The sequence below is a fragment of the Sinohyriopsis cumingii genome, chromosome 15 (genome assembly GCF_028554795.1).
Source record: "Sinohyriopsis cumingii isolate HCF-2022 chromosome 15, ASM2855479v2, whole genome shotgun sequence".
Classification (NCBI taxonomy): Eukaryota; Metazoa; Mollusca; class Bivalvia; order Unionida; family Unionidae; genus Sinohyriopsis; species Sinohyriopsis cumingii.
The window spans coordinates 24,025,938-24,050,782 of NC_142975.1; the positions used below are offsets into that span (position 1 = coordinate 24,025,938).

General features: G+C 35.1%; 1 protein-coding gene across 1 annotated transcript; it reads right to left on the reverse strand.

Annotated features, from left to right (window-relative positions):
* Positions 1-313: 313 nt before the first annotated feature.
* On the reverse strand, positions 314-24,715 carry LOC149781413 (uncharacterized). Its single transcript, XM_089934707.1, has 2 exons — positions 24,578-24,715; positions 314-5,576 (listed from the first exon to the last, which is right to left on the reverse strand). Exons 1-2 carry the CDS (start codon positions 24,713-24,715, stop codon positions 4,002-4,004), a joined length of 1,713 nt encoding a protein of 570 aa, XP_089790833.1. The 3' UTR covers positions 314-4,001.
* Between the last annotated feature and the right edge of the window lie 130 nt (positions 24,716-24,845).

Consider the following 24,845-nt stretch of genomic DNA (forward strand, 5'->3'; position numbering starts at 1 on the left):
CACAGTTCAGCAGCAATCAGTTGTTCTTTTTTAGACATACAGTTAGCCTAATTAAAACGATTGTTCCTCTGGTAATATTTTTATGAGAAATAGATTTATCCATCAGCTTTTACGAGACTGATTGTCTCATCAACTCTTGGTCAAGCTGTTTCCATGACCCGAGAGAGAGAGAGAGAGAGAGAGAGAGAGAGAACAAGATCAAACTCTCTTGAAAGAGGTGTCACTTTGACAACGAAGGTATGGCTACATCTGGGGAATTTTGGCAAGCGGAAGTACGGGAACGACTGTAAAGACAGAAGTCTCTTTGAGTATCTGACGAAAGAACTTTTTATTGAAATACGCAACATGTAAAATTACATTCCAATATCAATCTACATAACTTAAATTACAGATAGAAGAGATACATATAAAACTACAATATTATTTCACTTATCAACATCATTCATTGTATAATTTCTGCCTTTTTGAATATAATACAGATAATTAAATATCGAATAGATTCACGATAGCTAAAGAATCTAAAATTCAATATTTCAGACTAATACCGTAATTGAAATATATTTTACTGAATTTAATCTAAAATTTCAACATATTAAACGCTATTGTTTAAAGAGTATTTTGTTTTTAAATGAACTATTACTGAATATGAAGTTGGTAGCGAACGTTGCTTTTTACTATAATCAACAATATAATTACAAATAAATATAAGTTCTTCAAACAATTAAACTTTCCAATACATTATATTAAAGAATAGTTAAGAAATATTAAAATAATCCACTGTTGCAAAGTACTGATGTTAGATTAACATCTTAACACTAAAAATCCTTATAACACTAAAAATCATTATACTACATGAAATATTGTACATAGACGATAATCTTACCTGTAAAGCCAGAAGTCTCTTTGAGTTTCTGACGAATGAACTGGAATGTTCGTGGATTGACGCTTTTAATAACAGTTTCTTAGGACACGTCCAAATATGGACATGCGTTTAGTGACCGTGTCCACCAGAATCTCAAAGTGAGGCCTCATAGTTTCTTAAAGACTATCGTCTGGGTCTATGTACGTCCTTAGTGAGACAATTCTATCACGTCAGCGCGTGGAGCTTATAGCTTAGTCAGGAATTTTATGCTTCCGCAATGCAGTAATTTACACAACTTAGCGAGTGTAGTTTTTGCTGACTTATGATACAAGGGAAATGTATGAAGAGTTTTGCCTTTGCTCATAAGGGCGCAATCTTTATTAAATAGTATATAATTGTAATACCGAAATAAATGGATTTAATCTTAATATATTTTAATAGAAAATTACCTTCACTATAATTTAATCAAAAAGTAATTTTAATGCAATTTAGAGAGAATTTCAATCTTATTACTTGTACTAAAATATTTGTCTTAATAATATCACAACGGTGATAACCAGATATATATTACCGAAGATATTAAACTGACCTAAATTTAATGAAATAGCACGGTCATATTGTTTTGTAAACGAGATCGCAAGATCAGCGATACTATCGGTCCATCAGACGTTCAGTTCTGACTGTCTACACATTTTCCACCAATGGAGAGCACATTGTTTGGAATATTACCATGAAGATGACAAATTTATTGAATAAAATTGAGAATTTTGTGTGAGTTTTAGGGAGGGAATGGACATACAAAAACATCTAAGAGAAATTAAGATTTTTCTCTCTTATGATGACAATTAAGATTTTCTATTAAGAAAATATGCAGATAAGGAGTAATTTGAAGATAGTGAACATTATAAAAATAATGTAGAAAATGTAATTATAAAGACTGTAATCTCTTAGGTGTAATAAGTATCGATTATAATTGATACGGGAAAGAGTAAGCATTAGGCTTTTGATGTCGATAAGACGGACATAAATACTCTGCCAGTTGCCTATTTTCGTTTACTACAAGTAGTGCTACCCACCTCACTCTTTTCCATATAAAATGGTGCGCCACATATACAGAACTACATAAAGAATAATATAAAGCACATTTGTCCAAAATTATCATAGCTATATAAATATTTAAACAACCTAATTGTCTCGCCTATTCAATGATTTCATATCGAGAGTTAGATTTTATTCTCAAACAGAACAATTACACAGAACATCTAATATCAAAATCTTAATATATAAAGGAATCAAAACCTCATATATCGCCTGAATTTACTAAATATTTGGTATTTATTAAATATAGGCAAAGAATAAAAAATAGAGAAAAATAATATTTAAAAAACAATCCAACATTTGAATTTTTCTTTACTTAAGGTTGATAATAATCACTACGGGTAAATTTAATATGCCTATAAAGTAAAGTCAAGCACTAAGAAAGATAACGAAAACTTGGCTGGAAATAAAAATATAACAACTGAAAAGAATACAGGATACAGGACACCGAATAATAATAAGCTATTTATTAATACCAAGTATTAGTGGTATTATTAGCCTTGTTGCAAACGCAAAGATAGGAGTGTGCAAGCACTTATTTCATGATATTAACATGCCTGTATGTGAAAAGTTTCTTGAAACCTTGAATACGGACCAAAAACCCCAATGGCCAAACTCAGTACTCGGGGAATTAACTTATCCTAGGTTAGGGGTCATCTGTATATGTTACGTAATTCTGGTAGATCTTTCATCCTCGCCGGGCACATTTCCTATAAATTCTCATCCACCTCTAATATATGACGTCACAAAGCTTCACACTACCCCCCCACCCCCACCAAGTTTCAAAATAAAATTGGTTTGAAGCACTTTGCAAAAGAATAAACACAAAACAATACAACACAGCGTTCTGAATTAAATAATACGTAAAAAAAGTATATTGGTCAATCCGGGTTTAGTCATCTCTGAAAGATATACTAAAGAGAAAAATTATGAATATGACCGACTTAAAATCCACGAAATAAAGTTGTAATACATCATACTGAATCTGATCTTTTCTATTTTTCACTCTGATCAATATATTTTGTTATAAAATAACATTTTAAGTATTGCCTAAGTATCTAATATTTTCCACCGCAATTGTTTGTCTCACAATATGTGTAGCTGACATTACGTTCTATTGAGACTATGGATATAAACATTGCCTGTTGAGCTAAATCTTGATATTGTTTTAATTGGTTCTCTATAATTTGTAATGTCACATATTTCGATTGAATTAACTACCCTAATAGGTTTATTTTCCTTAAAGTCGTGTTCCCTCAGTATATTATAAACCCATTCACACATATATTTGTAAGAGACCACTAGTAAAAGAGGCAGTAGCTACGGTGGCTAAGTAGTAAGTAGTGTGAGTGAAAAGGTGCGGGTTTGAACCTACGATCGGATAATGCTGGGTCAGCTACAATGGTGTATCCATGGGCAAGGCACTTTACTCAGAATGTTCAGGCACTAGATAACCTGTAAATATGGCCGTGTCGTAAAACATCATTCACATTTCAAGTCTCGTAATAGCTATTTCAATATGACTACATTCCATAAACATTAAAATAGTTGATATCCAAGAAAATAATTGTGTGTATACTTCGTCTACATTATACCATGGGGCATTCTTTTAGACATTATGAATTAAACCTTACACGATTTTTAACCATTATCATTTTTATTGTTAATTCATGGTGTGTGTGTGTGTGTGTGTGTGTGTGTGTGTGTTGTTTTCTGTGGGTTGGATGGATGTTTTATTTTATGTTTGTGCATGCCAGCTTGACCTGGCTTACTGCGTTGTCGACAACGAAATAAAAGGTATGACTACTAATCGCCTGAAGAGTGGCGTAAGTAGGAGAATCTTAAATTTACACTCCATTAATAGTTTCCATGATTGTCTTCGGTATTTCAGACAAGCACGTTACCTCCCAAAAAAATGATTAATTTTGTTATGCTAAAAAGACTTTTGGGGGGATCGAACATTGGAACAATAACAAGTCATTTATACAAACGTTTTAACTAGTTTGTGCTGCACAGGTTTTGATAGGCTGTAATTAATATTTTAATCATCGAGAGCATGTGCTGTACCATTGATATCAATTTCATACCGGCCATCTTGAGGACCATTACTGAGACACTCCTCATTTGGCGTTCCTAGGAAGTCATCGGTACGTAAGTCTTGCACATCATCGGGATATATTTCATCGTCGCCTTGGCATATAGCTGTGCCACCTGCTGCTTGGCCCATCAAAGAAAATCTCGTGGAAGAGGAACTTGACGATGAGAATATGTGAGATCGCCCGTTTGTAATTGGTGTATGTAATAATGATCTCGTTTTTAGTCCTGCAATCTTACTGATGAAAGCAATTATCTTGTTGTAGCTGTGTATTCTTTGTGATGAACAGTAATATGCCATCACAGACCATGGTAAAATAGTCGAGGTGATATCTCTTCGCACTTCTACGGAACAACATGCAATCACTTTCTCCAGAAGAAACAAATATGAATCAATCACTGCTTGAATGTCCATATTTGTCAATGAAGTGAAAGGGCAGTCTTTTTTGCATGTATGTAAGGACAGAAAAATCTTTAAAAAATCTTTTATGTCCTCCTCGTTTTGACATTTTGCAATGAACGACATCAGCGATTCAAGCACCTCGTATACTAATGGACATACCACAGGAGGGTTTGCAGTACTGCAGTAGTTCGTAACACCTCTAACAACTATGTTAACCTCTTCTTTGGCTTTGTCGTGTAGTCTTTCAAAGACAAGCCAAGCAAGACGAGCCCTCAAAGCCCAGACAAAAAGTCCTGCAATGGTCAGTTCCCAAGATGCACTACGATAACGATTGGAGACATGGACCTCGAGACCATCGGCACGTGACACTAATATTGGCAAACATGTGTTGTTCACAGGCATAATTTTACATATGGGCCATGGATCATCTTCAAGCATAAATTCTACCTCATGTCTCCATCTTTGGCTGTAATAGTTTTTGCTAAATCTCAGGTAGAGCATTTCTATTTCGCCATGCAATGGGCCAATGTGGCGAATGGCTAGAATGGGTCCACCTGGTTTGAATACATTGTACATATGAAACTCTTCATGAAAGGACCGTGTCAAAAGAAATCTGGATACTGATTTATCCTCTGCTGGGTAATCAAGAACTTCTAGAAAGTAGACATTCATCTGAGTGAAGATATTCTCCTGTTCTGAGCGATGTAACGAAATATTTAGCTTTACATTGCCAAGAGTTGTGTCCAAATTTGGGCCTATGTTCTCATCAATGTCTGGTTTGAACCACAATCCCTTTATAGTTGGGTAATCCCTAAGGATGGAGTAGTCATCTGTGGGTTTAAGCGTTGTGCTTTGGCGAGATATTATTGGCACGAGATCATCCAAAGGCAAGAAATTGGTGACGCAATCAAATTTTGTGTAATATGTCTGCAGTATTCCGGACCAATCACCTTCAGGAATTATCTCCGGAATGAGTTTGTACTGTTGTTTGGTTTCAGGTGGCTTCCATAAGGTCAGGGTATCCTCCTCCAAATATATGTCAGTTATCTTAAAATGCCCTCTGTCAATGGTTTCCTGACAATGTAAATTAATCAGGTTAGATTTTATCAGTATTTCAAACTGTTAGGTTAAAGTGCATCTAAAACAAAAAACTTATGTGTTATTTTAATTTACTTTTGTTCCCGATTTCGTGCGTTGTCATTAATGCTTTTCTTGATTTGGTAGCTATTGTTTTTTTCTTCATGCTGTGATACTTCTTTTTGTTTTACAAAAGGTATATAATTTTTTTCAGGAAGAAAAGAATTAATGTATGTATGTATGTATCTGTATGTATGTATGTATGCATGCATGCATGCATGCATGCATGTATGTATGTATGTATGTATGTATGTATGTATGTATGTATGCATGCATGTATGTCTGCATGTATGTATACGTATGTATGTATCTATGTATGTATTTATCCATCCAAATAAAAAAATAAGAAAGCGGATAAATAAATTAAAATCGTCGAACGCAGGTCGGTGTCATATTGGCCGAAACCAAACAATTGAACCCATTGCACTTCTACTCTTCAAAGTACTTCTATCATTTGCTTATTAAAACTCGACTTCCCTAAACTAGACAGTACAGTATATTTTCAACAACTGTTTCTGTATTTGTACTTTAAAAAAAATTGAATCTGTGTTTCCAAATGTGATCTCAGGCTAATTAACTTAATTTTTGTTGTTGTTTATTTATTTATTTTTCAGTTTGAACACATACATACGACAAAATATCTTTGTTCAAACAAACGATTGTAAATGAATACAAATGTGTACTTGTGCATGACCAATTTACTCAGTCAGAAAGCAAATCCTACGTATGAATTTTATTTTGTATTTACATATATATGCCGTTATTTCATGTATTTTCCGATCAGCTAATTTTAGTCACAACACGTTGTTGTAATCGAGCATAGCCATTTTGAGATATCCCCTTGTACATTGAAATGCTTGTTAGCCGTTCGTCTATGTTGTACGATACAAGATTATAAAATTAAATTACCTACACAAACATTCGAAAATGAGAATAATATATTGGGGTAGGTTTGTCATGACTGATGTTACTGTCTAACATTATGTTAAATTAGAAGAATCACAACACGGAATTGTGTGTATTGATGTTGTGAGGTCATGTTCCGTCAACATGGTCGATTCGGATTGGCCGATCGATTGCAATACCCAACAATCCATGATTTGTTTACCAGAATGCTTACACGTGCCAAATGGTATACAAAGAGCGCTGTTGTTCCAAATCGGAGACAGATAGGATTAGGAAGATAAAGCGGGGGGTGGGCGGGTGGGGGGGGGGGAAGGGAAGTGGAAGGGGGGGAAGGGGGTAGAGGAAGATAGAGATCTTAGAAAAAAACGAAACGAAACGAAAATTTATTGTATGAAATTTTGAAAAATAATTTTGAACTTACACCTTAAATTGCAAGTTTTCAGAAGCAGACGAATTTTCTATATACGAATGTTGGAACCCAAATTTGGATTTCGACATAATTTACCCACATTATATCTTTAACACTCAAGCTTAGGTTTAGTAAATTATGAACTGGGTTTAGATAATTGAGATATATCCACTATGGTTCTATCTACTGGTATGTAAAATTTGAATCTGTGAACTGGTAAAAAGGACGCATTTTTTTTTTTTACAGATGAGAAATGATTGAATAAATCTGTCATGGATTTATTATCTTTTCTATTGTTATTTTATCTGTATTGCTAGAGTAAGTTGAACCCTTGTAGCTTCAAGGTCTGAAAAAGAAAGCCAAAATCCTGAGTAATTGTTGATATTGCTGGCCGTGTTCAAGTAGCTCAACCACCACCCCAGCAACCTCCTCAACCACAACTTGAAGTTCAGCAACAAACTCTGCCAAGAGTCAGAACCAAGATAATAGATAAATTTACGCCTGAAGATATTGCCGATATCTAAAACCCAGACAAAGTAATTGAAATTGCCTCGTTTGGATATCGTGAAAGAGAAAATGATGTAAAACCCGAATATATTAATACTTTAAAAGCTACCGATTGGAATAAGGATGTCTATCGTGTCGCTACTAATACTCCGCGAATCGAATCTAAGGACGACATTTATAATTTTGAGGTCTTTGAAAATTAAGTATATGAGTAGATGAGTATATTAAAGAAAAAATGCAAGATAAAAGACGAAAGGAAGAACAAATGAAGCAGCAACTTAAAAAAGCAAAAGTGGAAAGATCACCCCTAAGATTATGGAAGAGAAAAGCGGGTGAAACAATAAGTGAGGCTCAAGGAAGTGGTCTTATTACTTGTTCTGACAGTATTCTTGCCATGTTGACCGACTAGAAATTCTGATCGGAGGAAAACGCGCAGTAAATGATTCTCCAGAAATTATTAATCAAATATCTAATATTCGTCGAAGATTATTTACAGGCGGTGTTATGGATAGCAACATTTATCATTCTTTTATTAATGAAATCACTGATGATTATACTACGACTGAAACAATTAATTAATCAGCGTGTAATTTAAAAATGATCATACACATTGCTCAACGTGGACTATGATAGTTAGGGTAGTAAATTCGCGATTGCCAACTAACAAAGCGATTTACGGAGATGAAGCTATTGAGGCTGTTCATGATAAAGGTATTAATACTATTGGTAATATTGTCGGTAAAACATTTTCATCAATCAAGAAAAGATTAGCTCGATTAGTACAATGAAAACCACAACCAGTAAAATTACCCAGTACTGAAGTTATGCCTGCTAAAATTAGCAAAAAAATAAATCAAGCTGCAAATGAAAAACTAGCAGAATTAATAAAGTTGTTCCTACAAAGTTGACTAATGAAATTATGCCGACAAATACAAGTTTTATTTCAGGAAGTGGTCTTTGTGTTAAACGAAGATAGTTATAATAAGATGTTCAAACGTATATCTTATTCAGTGTTTGATATGGACGCACCCATTCTTAAAGACGAATCTATATGCAATTATCAGTTTTATTCTTACGACACACGTGTACCAAATCAGCGTGGTCGAACTGAATCAAGATACAAGTAGATATTTCTTACCTGATGAAGTATTTGTTGAAGTAGGAGGAGAGCTTGTAACAGATGTTCCTCTTAATACAGCATATGGAGCTAATGGCATAGTTGATTTTGTTAACAATGGTATTTTGGCATTGTTTGACAGCGCTACGTACATGATTGAAACAATTCAAAAAGATGTTGATGTTGCTACAACGATAATAAATTTAGCAAGATATTCAGATGATTATACTAGATCAGCTGAACCATCAATGAGGTTTACCAAAGACAACACTAATCATCCTGATCATAGACAATAATTAAAAGTACAAGTACCACAAAATACTGCGAGTGGTCCACAACCAGCTGTAGCAATAGCCAGACCTGGTGCTGCATTTCTGATGTTGAAGAATGTCAACGACAATCACAATTTCGTTGACTGTTGACGTAAAACTCGTTGATATTAACACAAAGCTTGGCGATATTAAAACAGCTATGTCAGACATTGAAACGCTTAATGTTGTTGTTGTTGTTCTAGGGTTTAACGCCATTTTTCAGCACAAGATAGGCTATACATGGCGGCCAGTATAAATGGTGGAGGAAGACCCCTGGAAAACCCAGGGAAGAACCACCGACCCACGAGAAGCTACTGGCAGGCTTTCCCACGCTAGCCGAGCCTTAGAATCGAACCCACGCAAACAGAGGTGAGATGGCAGTGATCCGGAACGGTGAGCGCTTTAGACCACTCGGCCACTCGGGGCCCCGAAACGCTTAATAAATGATTAGATGTTATCAGAGATCCTAAATCATTTTCAGAGCTAATCACGATAGCACAGAGTAATATCGATGATATTAGAAAAAGACTAGAAGATGTTATAAGTTGAATTCCTGATATCGTTAAAAAATTAATCTGATTAAAATTTTCCACAAGCAAATTATCAACCTGGTATACAGTAGCGTCTGACCAAGCATTATGGTCACCACTCAATTAAACCATTACCGATATATACAGGCTATCAGTACTTGGTGTTGTAACAATAATTTTATCTACCACAATTTCACGGCGTTATCCACTAACTCCGTCAGGTGTATCTCCTGGATCTATGTTAGTGATATTAGGTTAAAACGACGAGGAAACATTTACTGTGGAATCCGAATTAAGAAAGCTCGGCTTGATTTATTATTAGTGTCTTCAGTTAGTAGCTAAATTCCCACCTAATTAAAAATAATGAGTAGTCCGATCAACGTTTAACGTTTCAGATACAACCAAGCAAGGGAATGACAAACAAAATTTAAAAAATTATCGTTGACAAGTATACAGTAAAAGTAAAAACAATATTGTAGACTTGTAGCTATCGTTGATATAATAGTGTATTCAGCGTCTGCTGTTATGCTGGAGCCGGCGTATTATTATCAACAATAACACCATCGCTAGTGATGACACCAGCAGTTGTAACAATTTGCGTTTCAGCTGCGACAACGATTGCCGGTATCCTTAATATAATTGCAAGAAAATATACACGTGTACAAACAAAATTGTATAATTATATAATTAAATTACACGCAGCGATGTTAGCATACTGCAAATTTTATCCTCGTTATTATCAAGAAGTCTTAGTGATGGAAAAATATCAGATTTTGAGTTCACGGAGATAATTAAAATCTACGAAGAAACAATGACTGTGATTGATTGAGAAAATCGGGATTTAAATAATGTCAACTCCGAACGAATTACTCCAACAAATTGTAACTAACACAGCTCCAACAAAATCAACAATGATATTAGTAAGATCAACAATTCCTAAATTTAATGTTAAGTTTTCAACTGCAATTGCAATGAAAGAAATAGAGCTATCACAATTGCGAGTATATTACAGCTGGCCAAATATCAGATCAAAATCATTCGGTGGATTACAGGCGAATAATTTACTTTTATTTGCAAATAAAAATAAAGATGATGGAACACCAGACTGGAATGTTGTGAGAATTTCAAACAGGCAATTATCAAATGGAACAAATCGATGATTGATTCCAGCGCAGAATAAAATATAGAATGGGACGAGAATCCAAAATAGCTAACCAACATTTAAGGCTACAATTGAAATATATTCTCCAGATTACGTTGTAGATATTTATCAATCGTCAATTAAATCTGTTTTAAGTTGGCCTGAAATTACACCAGAATATCATGGACCACCAGAACCAAGGTTAAATGAATTTCTTAGAAATGAAAAAAAAAATATATAACAACTCCAAAATATCGACCTATTTTCTCGTAAAGTAGCACTGATGATGTATATAAATATTTATGCTTTTCGTGATGAGTTAAGATATATAGACGTTTATAAAATGTATTCCGATCCCATTAATTCTGAGATCAATTAACCAATCAAAAAATGCGAAATTTGTTTTCGTCGTTATCACAGTACTATAATGATTATTTAAAACAACAGATCATTGAGTCAATACAACATCTAAATCATGTAGAACCAGATTATGATTCTGTCAATAAAATTTTTACTGAAGAAGTATATAAACATATCATTTCTTTTCAATCATTATAAAATAACAGAAGAAGAGTATAAAGTTCCAGGTGATTTTACATTTGTTGTACCAACATTTAATAAAGAAGATCTAAGAAAATGTCTTAATGAAAATTTTCCTAAAATTGTTGAGTCATGGAGAAAAATAGCCCCACCAGCATCTCTTCTCAAACATAACAATGATCCTTTCGGTATAGTAAATATCACATCGACAATCGCAGTTAGTCTTGTATGTGATGCAACTGATGGCAGCAATCAAATAGATCTTGACAAATCTAGTCAGGCTCAACAAGGATATATTCTGTATACCTTTACACCCCATGTACTTCCTGGATAATTTAATCGTACAAGAACCGATTAATCCGAATTATCTGCGATGTCATAATAATTTATTGTCAAGAATACATTTCAAAATTACTTACCAATCCGGACACTTAATTACTTTAGAAATGAAAATTTGAATATAAATTTATATGTTTGATCTTAACGATTTTTGATTATGCAGAGTGTTTTGCAATTAATTATTTAATCAAGAGGTATCATATAATGTACTAACACGTAAGAGTTTTCACAAAGAGGTACTTGAAAAAGCCATCAGAACAATAATGACACAGCCCCCCAGTCAATACAGAATAATTTAGTGGTAATATAATTATTGACGAATACGGCAATGAAAAACTTTTGTTGACTCAGGAACAAATAAATGAACTGTAGCGAGAACATAATTAGTATGATTACGTGCAATAGATATCAATTATGAATTAAGCACATTGTTGTATTGAATTAGACAAACTTAAAAAATTGTCTAATTGTGAATAAAAAAATCTGTTTTCATTAAATTGGTGGGTATATTACCCATACTTTTTCAGATTATTAGTCAATTTCATTAAATTGATAGGTATAATAACCATGATTGTTCTGATTATTAGCCAATTTCATTAAATTGATTGGTTTATTACCAGAGTATCAAACAATTTCATCAAATGGATGGGGTAAATAGTACTAAAATAGTGATTATCTCATCAAAAACAGAAGAAGAAAAAAATTACACTATATTACAGCAAATAACAAATAAATATATTATAAGAGAATTTATTTTTAATGCTGAGTTTACGTTAATTTCATGGGGTAAATAGTACTAAAATAGTGAAAATCAGTTAAATTTCAAAATTATGATGGGGTAAGTGGATCTAAAATAGTAAAAATCAGTAAGATTTTATAATTCTGATGGGTACATAGTACTAAAATAGTGAAAGTCTCATCAAAAACAGAAAATATTAAAAGAATATATAATAATCCTTGACAAAAGTCAAAATTAATACCAAATAAATATATTATAACAGATTTTTTATTTTATTTCTCAGGTAGAATAAAAGTCAGAGGATAGTACTTTCGCTAATAACTTTGTCGTTGTTTTCATATTTACGATCTGATATAAACTTTCTAAACTGCCTCACGCACGTATGAATAATTTTCTTCGTCTCGTATTCTGATCTGATGTGTTCGATCACGCTTGAGAGGGATACGAATTTTTACAGTAGCCAAAGATTGGAACATAGGTTGTTGTATAATCTTTATGAATCTATATTTCGCTGGTAGTTTATATCTATCTTCAAATTTACGTGTTTGCAGCGATTCAAATCACAAATAATTTTTCTGGATCAAGTTGAACGACTGTCATTGACGTTGAATTTCTCTGTCTTACAATAGAGGTATGCTCTAAAGTAAGATACTTTTGTATAGCTTTGAAAATACCGATTTGCAACACGATGGGATAAAATTAACCCAAAACATATATTTTATTTATAAGCGAATATCATTGTAAAATACAGACGAGATAATTCTTTAGCCGCTTTACGTATTCTTGATAGAGTCATCTCCCTCTAACATCAGAATGATAAAATAACTGATGTATCACAATTATTTTAACAATAAATATGACACAAAAAATTAAATAAATAGTTAGAAACAACAACTTAATTACTTTATCGGAGAGAGTTATCTCTTGACAATAATGAAATATAATTTTTTGTTTTTTTTATTTCTTAGAAAAGGCCGATCTGGTAATATTATCTGAAATATATTTTACCGAACGTACTGAAATATCAAAATATTTGACATCTGCGTTCATTGATTGAAATTTTATTTCTTCGCCAGTTTCTGTATTTACAGATTTATCAAGTCTTGCAATTTTTGAATGGTTACCAGTATTTCAAAATCTGCTGTTCTGGCTTTGTGTAATAGTTTGCAAATTATATAAAGAGTTATTGAGTTTTTCTCCATCAATATGATTTATCACAAGATCATCTTCAAGTACCACCGAAAACACCCTTATACAAATTTATGGCAAAGATAATTTTTATTCCCCTTAGTATTAATCACGAGATAACCAGTCTTAGTGATATAACCGACTGGTTTTTTCAGTCGACAGTGCCTTATGATACCAAGACAAGATGTTTCATTATTCTTGATGATGGAATGTCTCACAAATTCTTTTTGCTCCATTTACATATAATATCATTGTTTTAATAATAATTTGTCTAAATCAATATAAAAATCTAGCTAGATAATCTTTCACATTTCTCATAACTTTATCCGTATTGTCGTTTTTTTATATATCATACTATCTTTTAAGCTCTCTGTATTTGTTACTACCAGATTGCACGGCTTAGGTCCTAAATTCCCTCTCCGTACACTTTGTAAATGATATCCGCAGAGTTCGTTTACAGAAGCTTCGTCACACGGAGTTATAGAGCCTATCATAAGCCACCTGCATTTGTTCTTTGCTTGAATCGTTGTATATATATATATAACAATTGTAATATCCATTTAAATATAAATTTGTCTTAACTATATTATATATATGTAATATCCATTTAAATATAAATATGGCTTAACTTTATTATGAACGAATTGACAGAGATTAAAATTAAGCCTTCTAAAAATAAATTTAATCCTGACAGAATATCCCCTGGCTTACCGATACGAGCTCTGGTTGATCCGACGATTAAAAGTTAATTAATACTAGTCATGACTCCAAAAAAGAATTTAGCATGGATGGTGCATCTTATGTGTGGTCGACGTTCAAAATCATACGCGACGCCGATGGTGTCGACAATGTCGTCGATGCGACAATGAACGACAAACGAGTGGCAACGATTAATAATTATCTCGACGAGTAAAGTTTATTGCATAGCAGAAACAAACAATACTTGGGTTATCGGTGACAAACGTGACCCTTTCCTTCATAAGGAAATAATTGCCGTATTAAGTAAAAATTGAAAACCAGGAACGTTGACTGGTACGGACAAACCGTATTATGAAAGAGCGTATCCTGTAACCGCTGTTATTTATGGAATTTATCTGGTAAATGATTAACCCAGCATTAACAATTAAAAACCGATACAATTTTCAACAATAAATTGTGTAGCCAAATGAGTAACGGTACATTTTACAAAGGCGATACGTGGAAATGGATAAAAGACGTAAATTAATAAACGAGTGGGGGAGAAATAGTTAAAGATACGGAAGCATCTGTCAAAGACTTCGCTGAATCAGGAAAGAAATTAAATTTTTCAATACCATCGAGAACGATAATCCCAGAGATTTTATACGAATAAAAGTAGCTTCTATTGAAATTATTGATCATAATGTACATGCGTGGACTAATGCTGTAACAATATTACCACGAAATCGAACTGTTAAATTTTATCAAGGAGATATATTTGAATTTATTAACGAAATAAGTAAGAAAGATCCCGTAACAGTGTGGTTATTTCAAAGTTCAGATAATGGAAATTATCATAAGTTTGTACGGCCTAATGGCGTTTTTTATCGTACAGAATCTCTCCTCGTAGAAATGAAAAATCTTGCGTTGAAATAAACCATGATGATACTGAAAAATAACTGAGTGATTGTTTTACTATTTCTTCAGTTGCTGCTCATTTTGCTGGAGAAACAATTCGTGGAAACTAACACGGTTGGATTTTATTGAAGAATTACAGCGCAGTTGTGTCGAATACGGACACGGTGGATTATGGAATTTTAAATACGATTATACAGATGTTATTTCAGTTGATATGGTTGCAGGTTATCCTGGAAGTTTTCTTGGAATTAGGGGTGTTCTAAGTATTTTGAGCGATTTGGAAATCCCACACACGAAATGACCAGAGTATTGATAAATGAACCATTACCAGCTTTTGATTTCACTGGATTCGCTTGTATCGAGTCATTTAAGTTTGCCCAAAATCTTCATCTGATTTGTTATGTCTGGTTTGGCAAACATTTTTCAGACAAATGTGGGTACCAACAATATTATTGCGGTATATTCTCGATGTAAAAATACTATTATTCTTAACGGTAAGTGAAGCAATTAGATCTTATCATCCGCAGAAGGAAGTTTGGTTAACACAACAAAAGATATATTCTGATGATGAATATCCCGATATAACTGATTTTGAGAATAAATTCGTCCAATATCTTGGCAGAAAAAATCACCCATGGAGGATCATTGTACAAGTTTGATTATAGACGATGCTGAACTAGATTTTATAATTGCTGACACAACGAATACAATACGTTTATAAGTCAAGGTAATGCTAATTTATCAGACGGAACTAAATTATGTATAAATGTGAGTTATATTGATGGGGAGTCACCGCTGTTTACTCATTTAAGATCTTCAATGCTTGCATACGTTTCGATAAATCTAATATTGATGATAAATAGAGTTTCTGAGTTTGCTGTCAGAGTCGCTAAGGATTCATTTTATATCAATAAAATATATAGGATTGCTAGAACAACTACATATCGGCTCTTATGCATCATGGGGTGAATGGAGAATAAAACAAGAAAATATACTTAGCTATTCTGAATCCGCCGACGTTGAAATTAAGGGTATTTATTAACAAAAAAATAAAATATCAAAATTGTCATCAGCACAATCTGTATTTGATCCTGTAGCTAGACATAAAATAGTTTATCTCAGTGGGCTTGGGGTTGTGGTAGAACTACTCGTGTGATTGAATTATTCTTGAACCGTTATTCGGAAATAGTTGTATTAACACATACACACAGACTCGCAAGAGAAATGAAAAAAGAAAGAAATATTAAATCATGCACTTATAAATTCTTTCAATGGAAGAGAAATAAACGGAGTCCTGAACGAATGGGAGAGGAATATATTCCAAGGCTTATTGTTTATGATGAAAAATGTCTGTTTTATTAGAAATATTAAAATATTGTTTGAGTGGTTATTGACAAAATATACTGCTGTAATAATGTGTGGCGATCATGGTCAACCACCACCTTTTGTTGGATTGTCTCCACATAGATGGCTAAGGAATTTTGTGGATTATTATGAAGAAATAACTGATTATCATAGAGCACTTGATCCAGATTTAAGAGAGTTTAAGAAATTAATCAGATATCAAGCGAAAACAATTCAATGTGAAATAATGCGATATATAAGTTCAGAAACTTCTATTGACAACTTGGAATTTATGGACACCAACTGATTTGATAGTTGCAAGTAGAAAGATAGTTCGTGATACACTTTAGCAACAGTTAGTTATGTTACATAAAGAATTTTTTTCTCAAATCTACCCGTACCATTGTTTATCGACCGGTTGATACGCGACGGCAGAATATCGACGTTGATATTCCAGGATTATCATAAAAACAAAACTTGTATTAAATGATATTTTCTTAGTTCCTGTCATTCATCACAAGGAATAACCATCTCTGATACAAATGTTCGGATCGTCAATGATATTATCGAATGGTCAAATTTAATTTATCTCGCAGTGTCTCGAGTCAGAGCAATATCTCAGCTGCGGAGAATTGACAATGATATAGTAAAAAAAAATAACTATATACAGTGTGACAAAAAAATTAATAAGTGCGACTTTGATCTCGATGCTGAATTCATCATGACATTGAAACAACAGCAAAATAATCATTGTGCGAGCTGTAACACTGTAATGTTGTGGCAGTATTCACATAATAATCCAAGGCAATTTAACGTAGACAGAATTAATAGTAATTTTGGGTATACATGCGAAAATGTAGTGCTGACCTGTTTTGAATGTAATCGTCGTCGAGGTGCTAGTTTACAAAAGAGAATGTGGTGGTAATTGTGTGTCTTCCGAAATTACTTGTAATTGGTCGCGTACAAATCCACGTTGAGGAGCGGTTGAACATAATATGTAGATTGCAGCTCTACCCGTGGATCTTACCAAGCTAGAAATGTTATGTGTTGTAATACTACAAATAGGATCAGTCGCTATTTCGTTTCCGCCTTCAAATTCACTGGGTTCATATAAATACCTGACAGTTAGATTACCTAATACTGGTTGTTTTGAAAATTTATATCGTTGCATTGGTATATTTTTGTTGTTGTAATAACATTAACGGGTTTCATGGGAGTTGTTCGAGTAATTTCGTTATTTTACGCAGCTATCACACTTGACTATCTTGCAACCCATTCGCGAGATCTCTTATTTTTCTGAATTATTTCCTTCGCATATTGAGAGCCAAATAATGGCTAAGCAAGTGTTCGATTAAATTGTTCAACAATTGCCTGATCACGATGAAATGCATTATGTCCTTATGTAATTTTGACGTTATATTTTTTCATCAGAGATGATACTGCACCAAGAAATTCTTTGCTAGGATCATCCTGTAATAGTTGTGGCCATCGTAAGGGTCATCGTTGATAAATTCGCTCAAAAGCAGAAGAAAAGTCAGTTGCTGTTTTAGTTCATAATGGTTCCGCTTCCTTATATCTACTTGCAACGTCAACGACAGTTAACGCGTATTTATATGTACGTGATTTACGTCTTCAAATTTTAATAGTATCATGTGGTAAAAATAAAATATCTGCTTAATGAACTTCATTAGGAATACTGACATAAAAATGTGCATGCTGAATTGTTTTAGGTGGTGGTAGATAAAATTTGCCATATTACCTATCGTGCTAACCATTTTTAAGTAAGATAACGTGTAACATTTGCTGCATCAGTGAGTTTACTAATCGCCGCTCTACCCCTCCAATATCCCCTTGGCCTATAATAATTCGATTCCATTATGTTATAATTATCGGTTGATTAATTACCGGCTCTGAATAATAATCTTTCATCGCAGAGATTACTAACCAATTAGCTAATGATTATCTGACAGATTTTTTAAAATATAGAATTTAATGCATGAATTAGCTTCACATCTGCCATATGTCGTTGCTGATGATCTTGACTTTTATAAGCTACACCACGAGCGTGGCACGCTTTATCAATAGCATTGATTGGATATTCACCAGGTCTTGGTTGGTCTTGTCTATCAAGTCGAACATCAAGTCGAGTACCAGGACCGCAATAATTATATCATAGAAGATGTTTTTCTCCTGTAAATTTAGGCCATGGAGTTCCTGGTAATTTTCCTAATGAAGCGACAATATCACAACCGATTTTATGTCCTGACTGTGTCCCTAACTTAGTTAGGGAAATAAATTTATATATTTTTGTACCACATTTTGCACATTTACATGTAAGTGCACGCTTTTTAAGTTTTGTTATCGTAGTTGTTAATCCACTTGTGGGGGTGGATGTTCTGCATCGAACGCAATATAAATTCATTTTTTAATTATATTTCTAGAACATGTCATTGATTTCTCTGCGACACGAAAGCAAGAACCAGTCAAACATATTAAAGCATTACCAAATTCCATCCGAATGATAATAATAGATCCATTTGGGTCTAGTAAAACGCAATTATTATTTAATGTGATAATGAAATGGCTCAAATGGGATAAGTTGTATTTAGTAGCTCCTTCAGTTGATGATCAGCGATGCTACGAAGTGCTTAAAGATTTTAATGAAAACGCAAAATTGTTGAACGAAGACGACAATGCTATTATTGAATTTATTACCGATATTGATGAAGCCCCATCTGTAGATGAACTAGATGGATTTATTAATAATTAAGTAGTATATGATGATGTAATCTTAGATAAACAGTCACATCCAGCTAGAATATTTTCCAGAGGTAGGCATAAAAACACAGACGTGATTTATGTGACTCAGTGATATACACAAATACCAATAGTGATTAGAGACAACTGTAATATTTTAGTTGTATTTAACGGAGTTGATACACATACTCTGCGAAATATTCACCAGTTTATACATATAGTGTTTAATATTGCCCTATACCATAATTGAAAATGAGATTACTTAACTGGCAATGGTTGTTGCCTGCTTATTTGCACTGAGTAACTATTGTTACACACTAGACCGTTTATATTTTAAACTTTTCGCTCTTCGTTCTTTATCTTTTAAATTTAGTTTATTCGTCTTGATTTCGTCCTTTCTTTCATTCTTTTCAAAGTATCTGTTACCGTGTAATTTTCACAAAGATAATATGAGTGGTACATGTGTGAATTTAAATATATATCATGTAAAATAGATTTCGTTGTAGACTAATGTTGATATTTTTAATTAAACGTTGTAAGTTTATATTTACTATAAATGCATTTAAATATTACAACTTTAAAATGAAACTTTCATGTCATGAAATAGTATCTTAACGTTAGGAATGCCACACCATTTTGTGTTCTATTTATAGCTGGAAGATACACAAATTATATTGTTTTTAATGAAGGCTTCCACTTGCTGACAAGTTTGCAATTAGCCTCGTTATGAACGCGGATAAAAGAAACATGTCTGTAATGGTAAATGGTTGAGTGTAATTCAGAATATAGAGGATATTTTCTTTTCCAGTGAAATAGACATGAACTGAAACGAATTGATGAATCGGGAAGTTCCAATTTAGAACGACAGGTACTTTTCAGTATTGTTGGGGAATGCATTTGATGTGAGCTGCCATTTCGGAGACAATGTGTTTGACTCGTGGATGACTGAATGCTGGCTCGATAAAATGTCAGTCGTATCCTCACAGATTATGCGCGATGACTGAAGGAAGTCGGGATCTTTGAAGCGTAGATTACAGTGATTACGAGCGACTTCTAGATGACGTTCAGTGACATGAAAATGGTCTCTGATTTTTTGTCGTGAGGCTAAGTACTAATCGCAAATGTAACAATACTGTGCTGCTTTGTGCTGTAAAAAAATTGGTGGTGTGAGTGAAATCATCTTGGCTGGACCTTTTCGTTGTTCTCGGATACGTTTCCACTTCTCGACGAGTTGCTCGAAGAACCAGAGAACGCAATCCTCACCACGATGTTGACGATAGGGAGAGGACAAATTCCAACAAGTGTTTATAGCCAATCGCCCAGCAGATGTGTTTGTGGTACATGTGAGTAAAATAATGGTCTTGACTAAGACATGTTCCTTGTACTTTTTCCAAGATGTGAAAAGTTTGCGTGTATTTAAATTTTGTAGGGATGTTCGAATTGAACTGTTCCCTCGCGTATCATCTGTACGGTTTGTAGTTCTTGACAGTATCCCGACGAGACGTGATCATGTAGTCAATGCATTTGAGAAAGGCATTGTAAGCAACGAAAGCAGAAATAACCATGATTCTTATTCTGCATGTACAGAGATGGACATAACCGACTGAAGTCTTTGATGTGCACGAAATGGTTTTGGTAACAAAGTAAATTGATGCTGTGTTGTGATGATGTTTTGGAGATCAGCATGTTATAGATCACGAACGGTGGATAAACGAGAGGCGACATCGACGATGTGACTGAAATCGTCACTGCGAGACACGACGGGCAATTTGTCTCCGATCCACACGTCGATGCTCTTGTTTTCCGTAACCAAATGGACGTTGAGAGCTACTTCAAGTTTGATGGCAGTGTATGTAAGTAGTTCTGTTTTTTACGGTAGGTTGTAGAATGCGCTACGTGAGTTCTTTGTCGATTCCTTGCTGAAGAAGATGGGAATGATCCTAAATGAATCCTTTTTCTGCACGTCCGTACGCCTTTTCAGTGCGCCTGGGTGATACAGTCGAATTGCCGTTGAAGGGTTTGTTAATCGATTCTGGGGAGTTTTATTCTCGATATCAGCTCGTCGCGATCGACTGATGATTTCATGCTGAAGTCGGAGACGTTTGGAAAACTAAGTGGCTTTTCCCATGAGCGCGTTGTAATTGTCTCGCAGTTGCTTTAGGTATTGCGGCGTGGTGAGCATCTCTCGTCCCACCAGTGCTTTCTACTTGTTGACGGGCTTCCAAAGTGCAGGATATTTTTTGGGGCATCGCCTTGAGGTCTCAACGCGCTGAATTAACTCGTGCAGAGCGGCATTCAGTCTGGGATACGGTAACTTTGTTGCTGACCGTGATTGAGCGATGCTCCTCAGTCGACGAGCAATATCATGCAGAAGAATAAAATCTTTTCCTGGAACTATAATACGAGATTCCATGAATAGTGGGCATGATTCTAATCTATCTTTGCGATGATAGAGATGCTATATCATATAGCCCCGTATTTAAATTCTTTAATTGCTTGTTCATTTGTCATTTCTTTCATTGTAAATAAAAAAGTTTATTCTATTCTATAGCACAATGCCTGTTCGTGGAGCTCACAAGTGTGCATGGTTACGTTAAGGTAGTCCGGAAAAATGCAATAAGTCATGCATGAGAGATGTTTTGTATGATGTGTTCTCAAAGATGAATTGACCTTAAGTGACTGTGTTTTTGTTCTGTATTTCTTGTTGTTATTGGTTTTTAGAACAACTACGTCAGGCACAGCAGAAGACAACAAGGTTTTCTGTTTTTAAAAGTAGTTCTGAGCGTGTGGACACACTGACTGAGACGACTGGTCTGAGAAGACTAGACTGAGATAAAAAAAAATAAGGTTAGCAAAATGGCTAGATTTTTCTGTCGCATTGGTGAGAAAGTACTGCGCTCAGCATCATGCTCTTAACACGCGTGGAAGTCCAGGAATAAAACGTTGGATGGGTTTCCAGTAGGGGGTTCGATGGCATCACCAAGTGTGTCAGCGGTGCGGTGGACGAAATATTTCGGCGATTAAATATTTCTACGAAAAGCGAGATCTACACAGAGACCCAAAAACCTTTCAGCATTGTTCAACGAGTTTTCGCCTAACAGTATGCATGACGCAGGAAACAGTGTTTCCCACAACACAGTTGACCATGTGGAAAGTGCATCCCGTGTTTAGTCGTTACGAAGCTAACACGGAGGGAGGGGTGCGTAGCATACGCAGCAAAATTAGGCATTTTGTGAAGTTTATCATCATTGTTTACTCCATCTTTCACGTGTGTGTAATGGAGTTAGGGCTACGATGTGCTGTCATCAATTTGTGTTTGAAGCTCATCGTGGAGTGGTTCCCTTCGGATATACCGTCGTGCATCTCAACGGAGATAAATCGGATAATCGGTTGTGCAACTTAGAGATAACGCCTGACAGATAGCAAAAAATTCAAATACTATGTTTTAAAATTTCATTTCTACACCTTGGTAGATCTGTACATCAACTTGAGTTCTTCTAGATGTATGCAAGAGATGCAGTGCTTGAAAAGGATTTCCTTATCGTAGATGCTGCTGAGCAAGCTATTGACGTAGAGCTCTTTCTGCTGTGCCGCCGTGAGCAGCATGAGATTGTTTCCTATTCACACGACTTTAGTAAGTGAGAGAGACACGTTGATGTCTATGTTTAGCTGTAAGTCATTCGCGGTGGCATCCTCGAGATCTTTTCGATTTTCCACGAGGGCGTAGGTGGGATATCGCGTATCACCCACGCTGTGGTCATTGTGAACCATCTCTACGTCCTACAAGTCTCTATACTAAGATATTTTTAAGATTTTGTCTGTCTGATAATATATTCATCGCAGAAGATCATCTCGTGATAACAGCGCACGTTGCTCTCGCGTGAGTAATAACTCTCCACTCGCTGACCCTTGTGTTTTGGTCAGCGTCACTTCGAGCGTTACCGAAACATTAATTCGTAATGGCTTCATGGAGCGCTTCTTGATGATGCAATATCACGTGGCTGAGAAAGACCTCTTCGTCATCATAGCTGTTGAATCCAGACATCTTTTATAGAATCAGATCTCATATTTTGGGTCAAAAACATTTTAAAATTGGCCTAGTTGTGTCAATCCACATCCGTTGCCTACCATTTCGACGATGAGATCGTCGACGGTCCTCTTCTCATGAATGTGTCACGGCATGTAAAAAGGAGTTCCGCGCAGATAAGATCGGTTGAACATTTTTATATATAGGACAGCATGGCCTGCTTGGTGATATTGTTTTTGTATTGTTTTTGCCTCTAGTCGTTGTTCGAGACGTTTCATCAGTGTCTGCATGGTCTGTCCAGCTCTGGACACAATCAACATCATTGGATAAACCATCGGACCCATGGACACCACTCCGATGGCTGTCATGGCGTGAGGAATCAGCGAAATGACTCTCAGGATGTGCTTGTATCATCGGTATTCATATTTGTACCCGTAGACCCGTCGGTGATAATAGTGGTAATACAATTCTAGTTCGCGGCGCTGATCTGCATGTAAATTCTTACTGTTGTGGTTGAAGTCGAGGATGGGTCTCATTCTCGCTTCAATGTGACTCGAGGTCGGTCAGATGCTTGTGTATTTATTTTAGTGATCTCACTTATCCTCACAAGATCTTCCACTACCTCCTCCTTAACATTTATTCTTTCCAGATATAGGTAGGATGCAAGTTTTTTGAGCGCAACCACCACATAATCGAGCTGATTCCTAAAAGGTTGATAAAAGGCAAGATCCATTTTGTCGTCGTTAAGGTTGACGTTTTCATACTCAAACAAAGCAGCATTAAGCGTATCGAAAGCCTCCTTAGGGTTAGACCACCTCGTTTACACATATTTTGACACATCGAGGTGCCTGCTAACGATCCGATCATATTTTTGAAGTCATCTTCTGCTGAAGAATAGGTAGCAAAATATCATTTAGGTACACTAGTGAATGGGGTAAGCTCCAGCTCTATTTTAGGCAGAGATTCGAGATAACGATATGCTGATGCGAGAAGACGTCAACATTGATCTTTCCATGGTGATAGTACATGTGCATGTAAAACAGAGCCTCCAAATATGGATGGTTTATGACGCTCCTCATCATCGCTGATACCAACATAGCATTCATCGAGCGCCATCACTGCTATAATCGTGTCCATATGATGATACTTTGTTCTTTCATGATAAAAAATTTACGTTTGTTGATAGTTTCACGTAGTCTTTTATTACCGCGAAAGCGTTTTAATGACACCAATTTGTTCAAGCACTCGTGATTTTTTGTGTGCCTCGAAGTCTTCCTTACGTCGCTTGTTGTAGCCAACCCTAACGATGGTGTCCACGATGTTTGAATGTAATTCGTGAATTAGGCCTTGCACGATCCCTTCGACGGTTTTGACTAACCGTACTGACTCTCTAAAGTTAAAATTTTAAAGACCGTCCAGTATCGCTCTCTGAGCTGCTCCTGCAGCATATACCACACAGAAAGATGAGACCGTTTCACATTGTGATGCTTCTATCGCTCGTACCTTCAGGAGGATTTGTCCGCATTTCTCACCTCATTCAGCTCCGCATGCACTCCCGTGGTCTGCTTAAGCACGTGCTGATCGTTGTCAGAGTACGACGAATCATGTCTGTAAGTATCGTCGATCAGCAGGTGGTACAAATCCATAGCGATGATAACTATTTTCGCCATGATCTATACAAAGTCGTGAACTCCAGAAGTTTACCTCTGATCATCGTTGTTCCATTATACAGCACATAGGTTTTGGTATCAGATTTAAAGCAATTGATTCTCTAGGTGAGCACGCACTGTGTTCCTGTCT

What these genes read in the sequence shown, in the direction of transcription:
- LOC149781413 (XM_089934707.1), bottom strand. Translation starts at nt 24,715, where the DNA reads ATGGCGAAAATAGTTATCATCGCTATGGATTTGTACCACCTGCTGATC. An exon ending in TGCATGCGGAGCTGAATGAG is followed by an intron (nt 5,577 to 24,577) that starts GTGAGAAATGCG and finishes TTAACCTAACAG; the next exon opens with TTTGAAATACTGATAAAATC.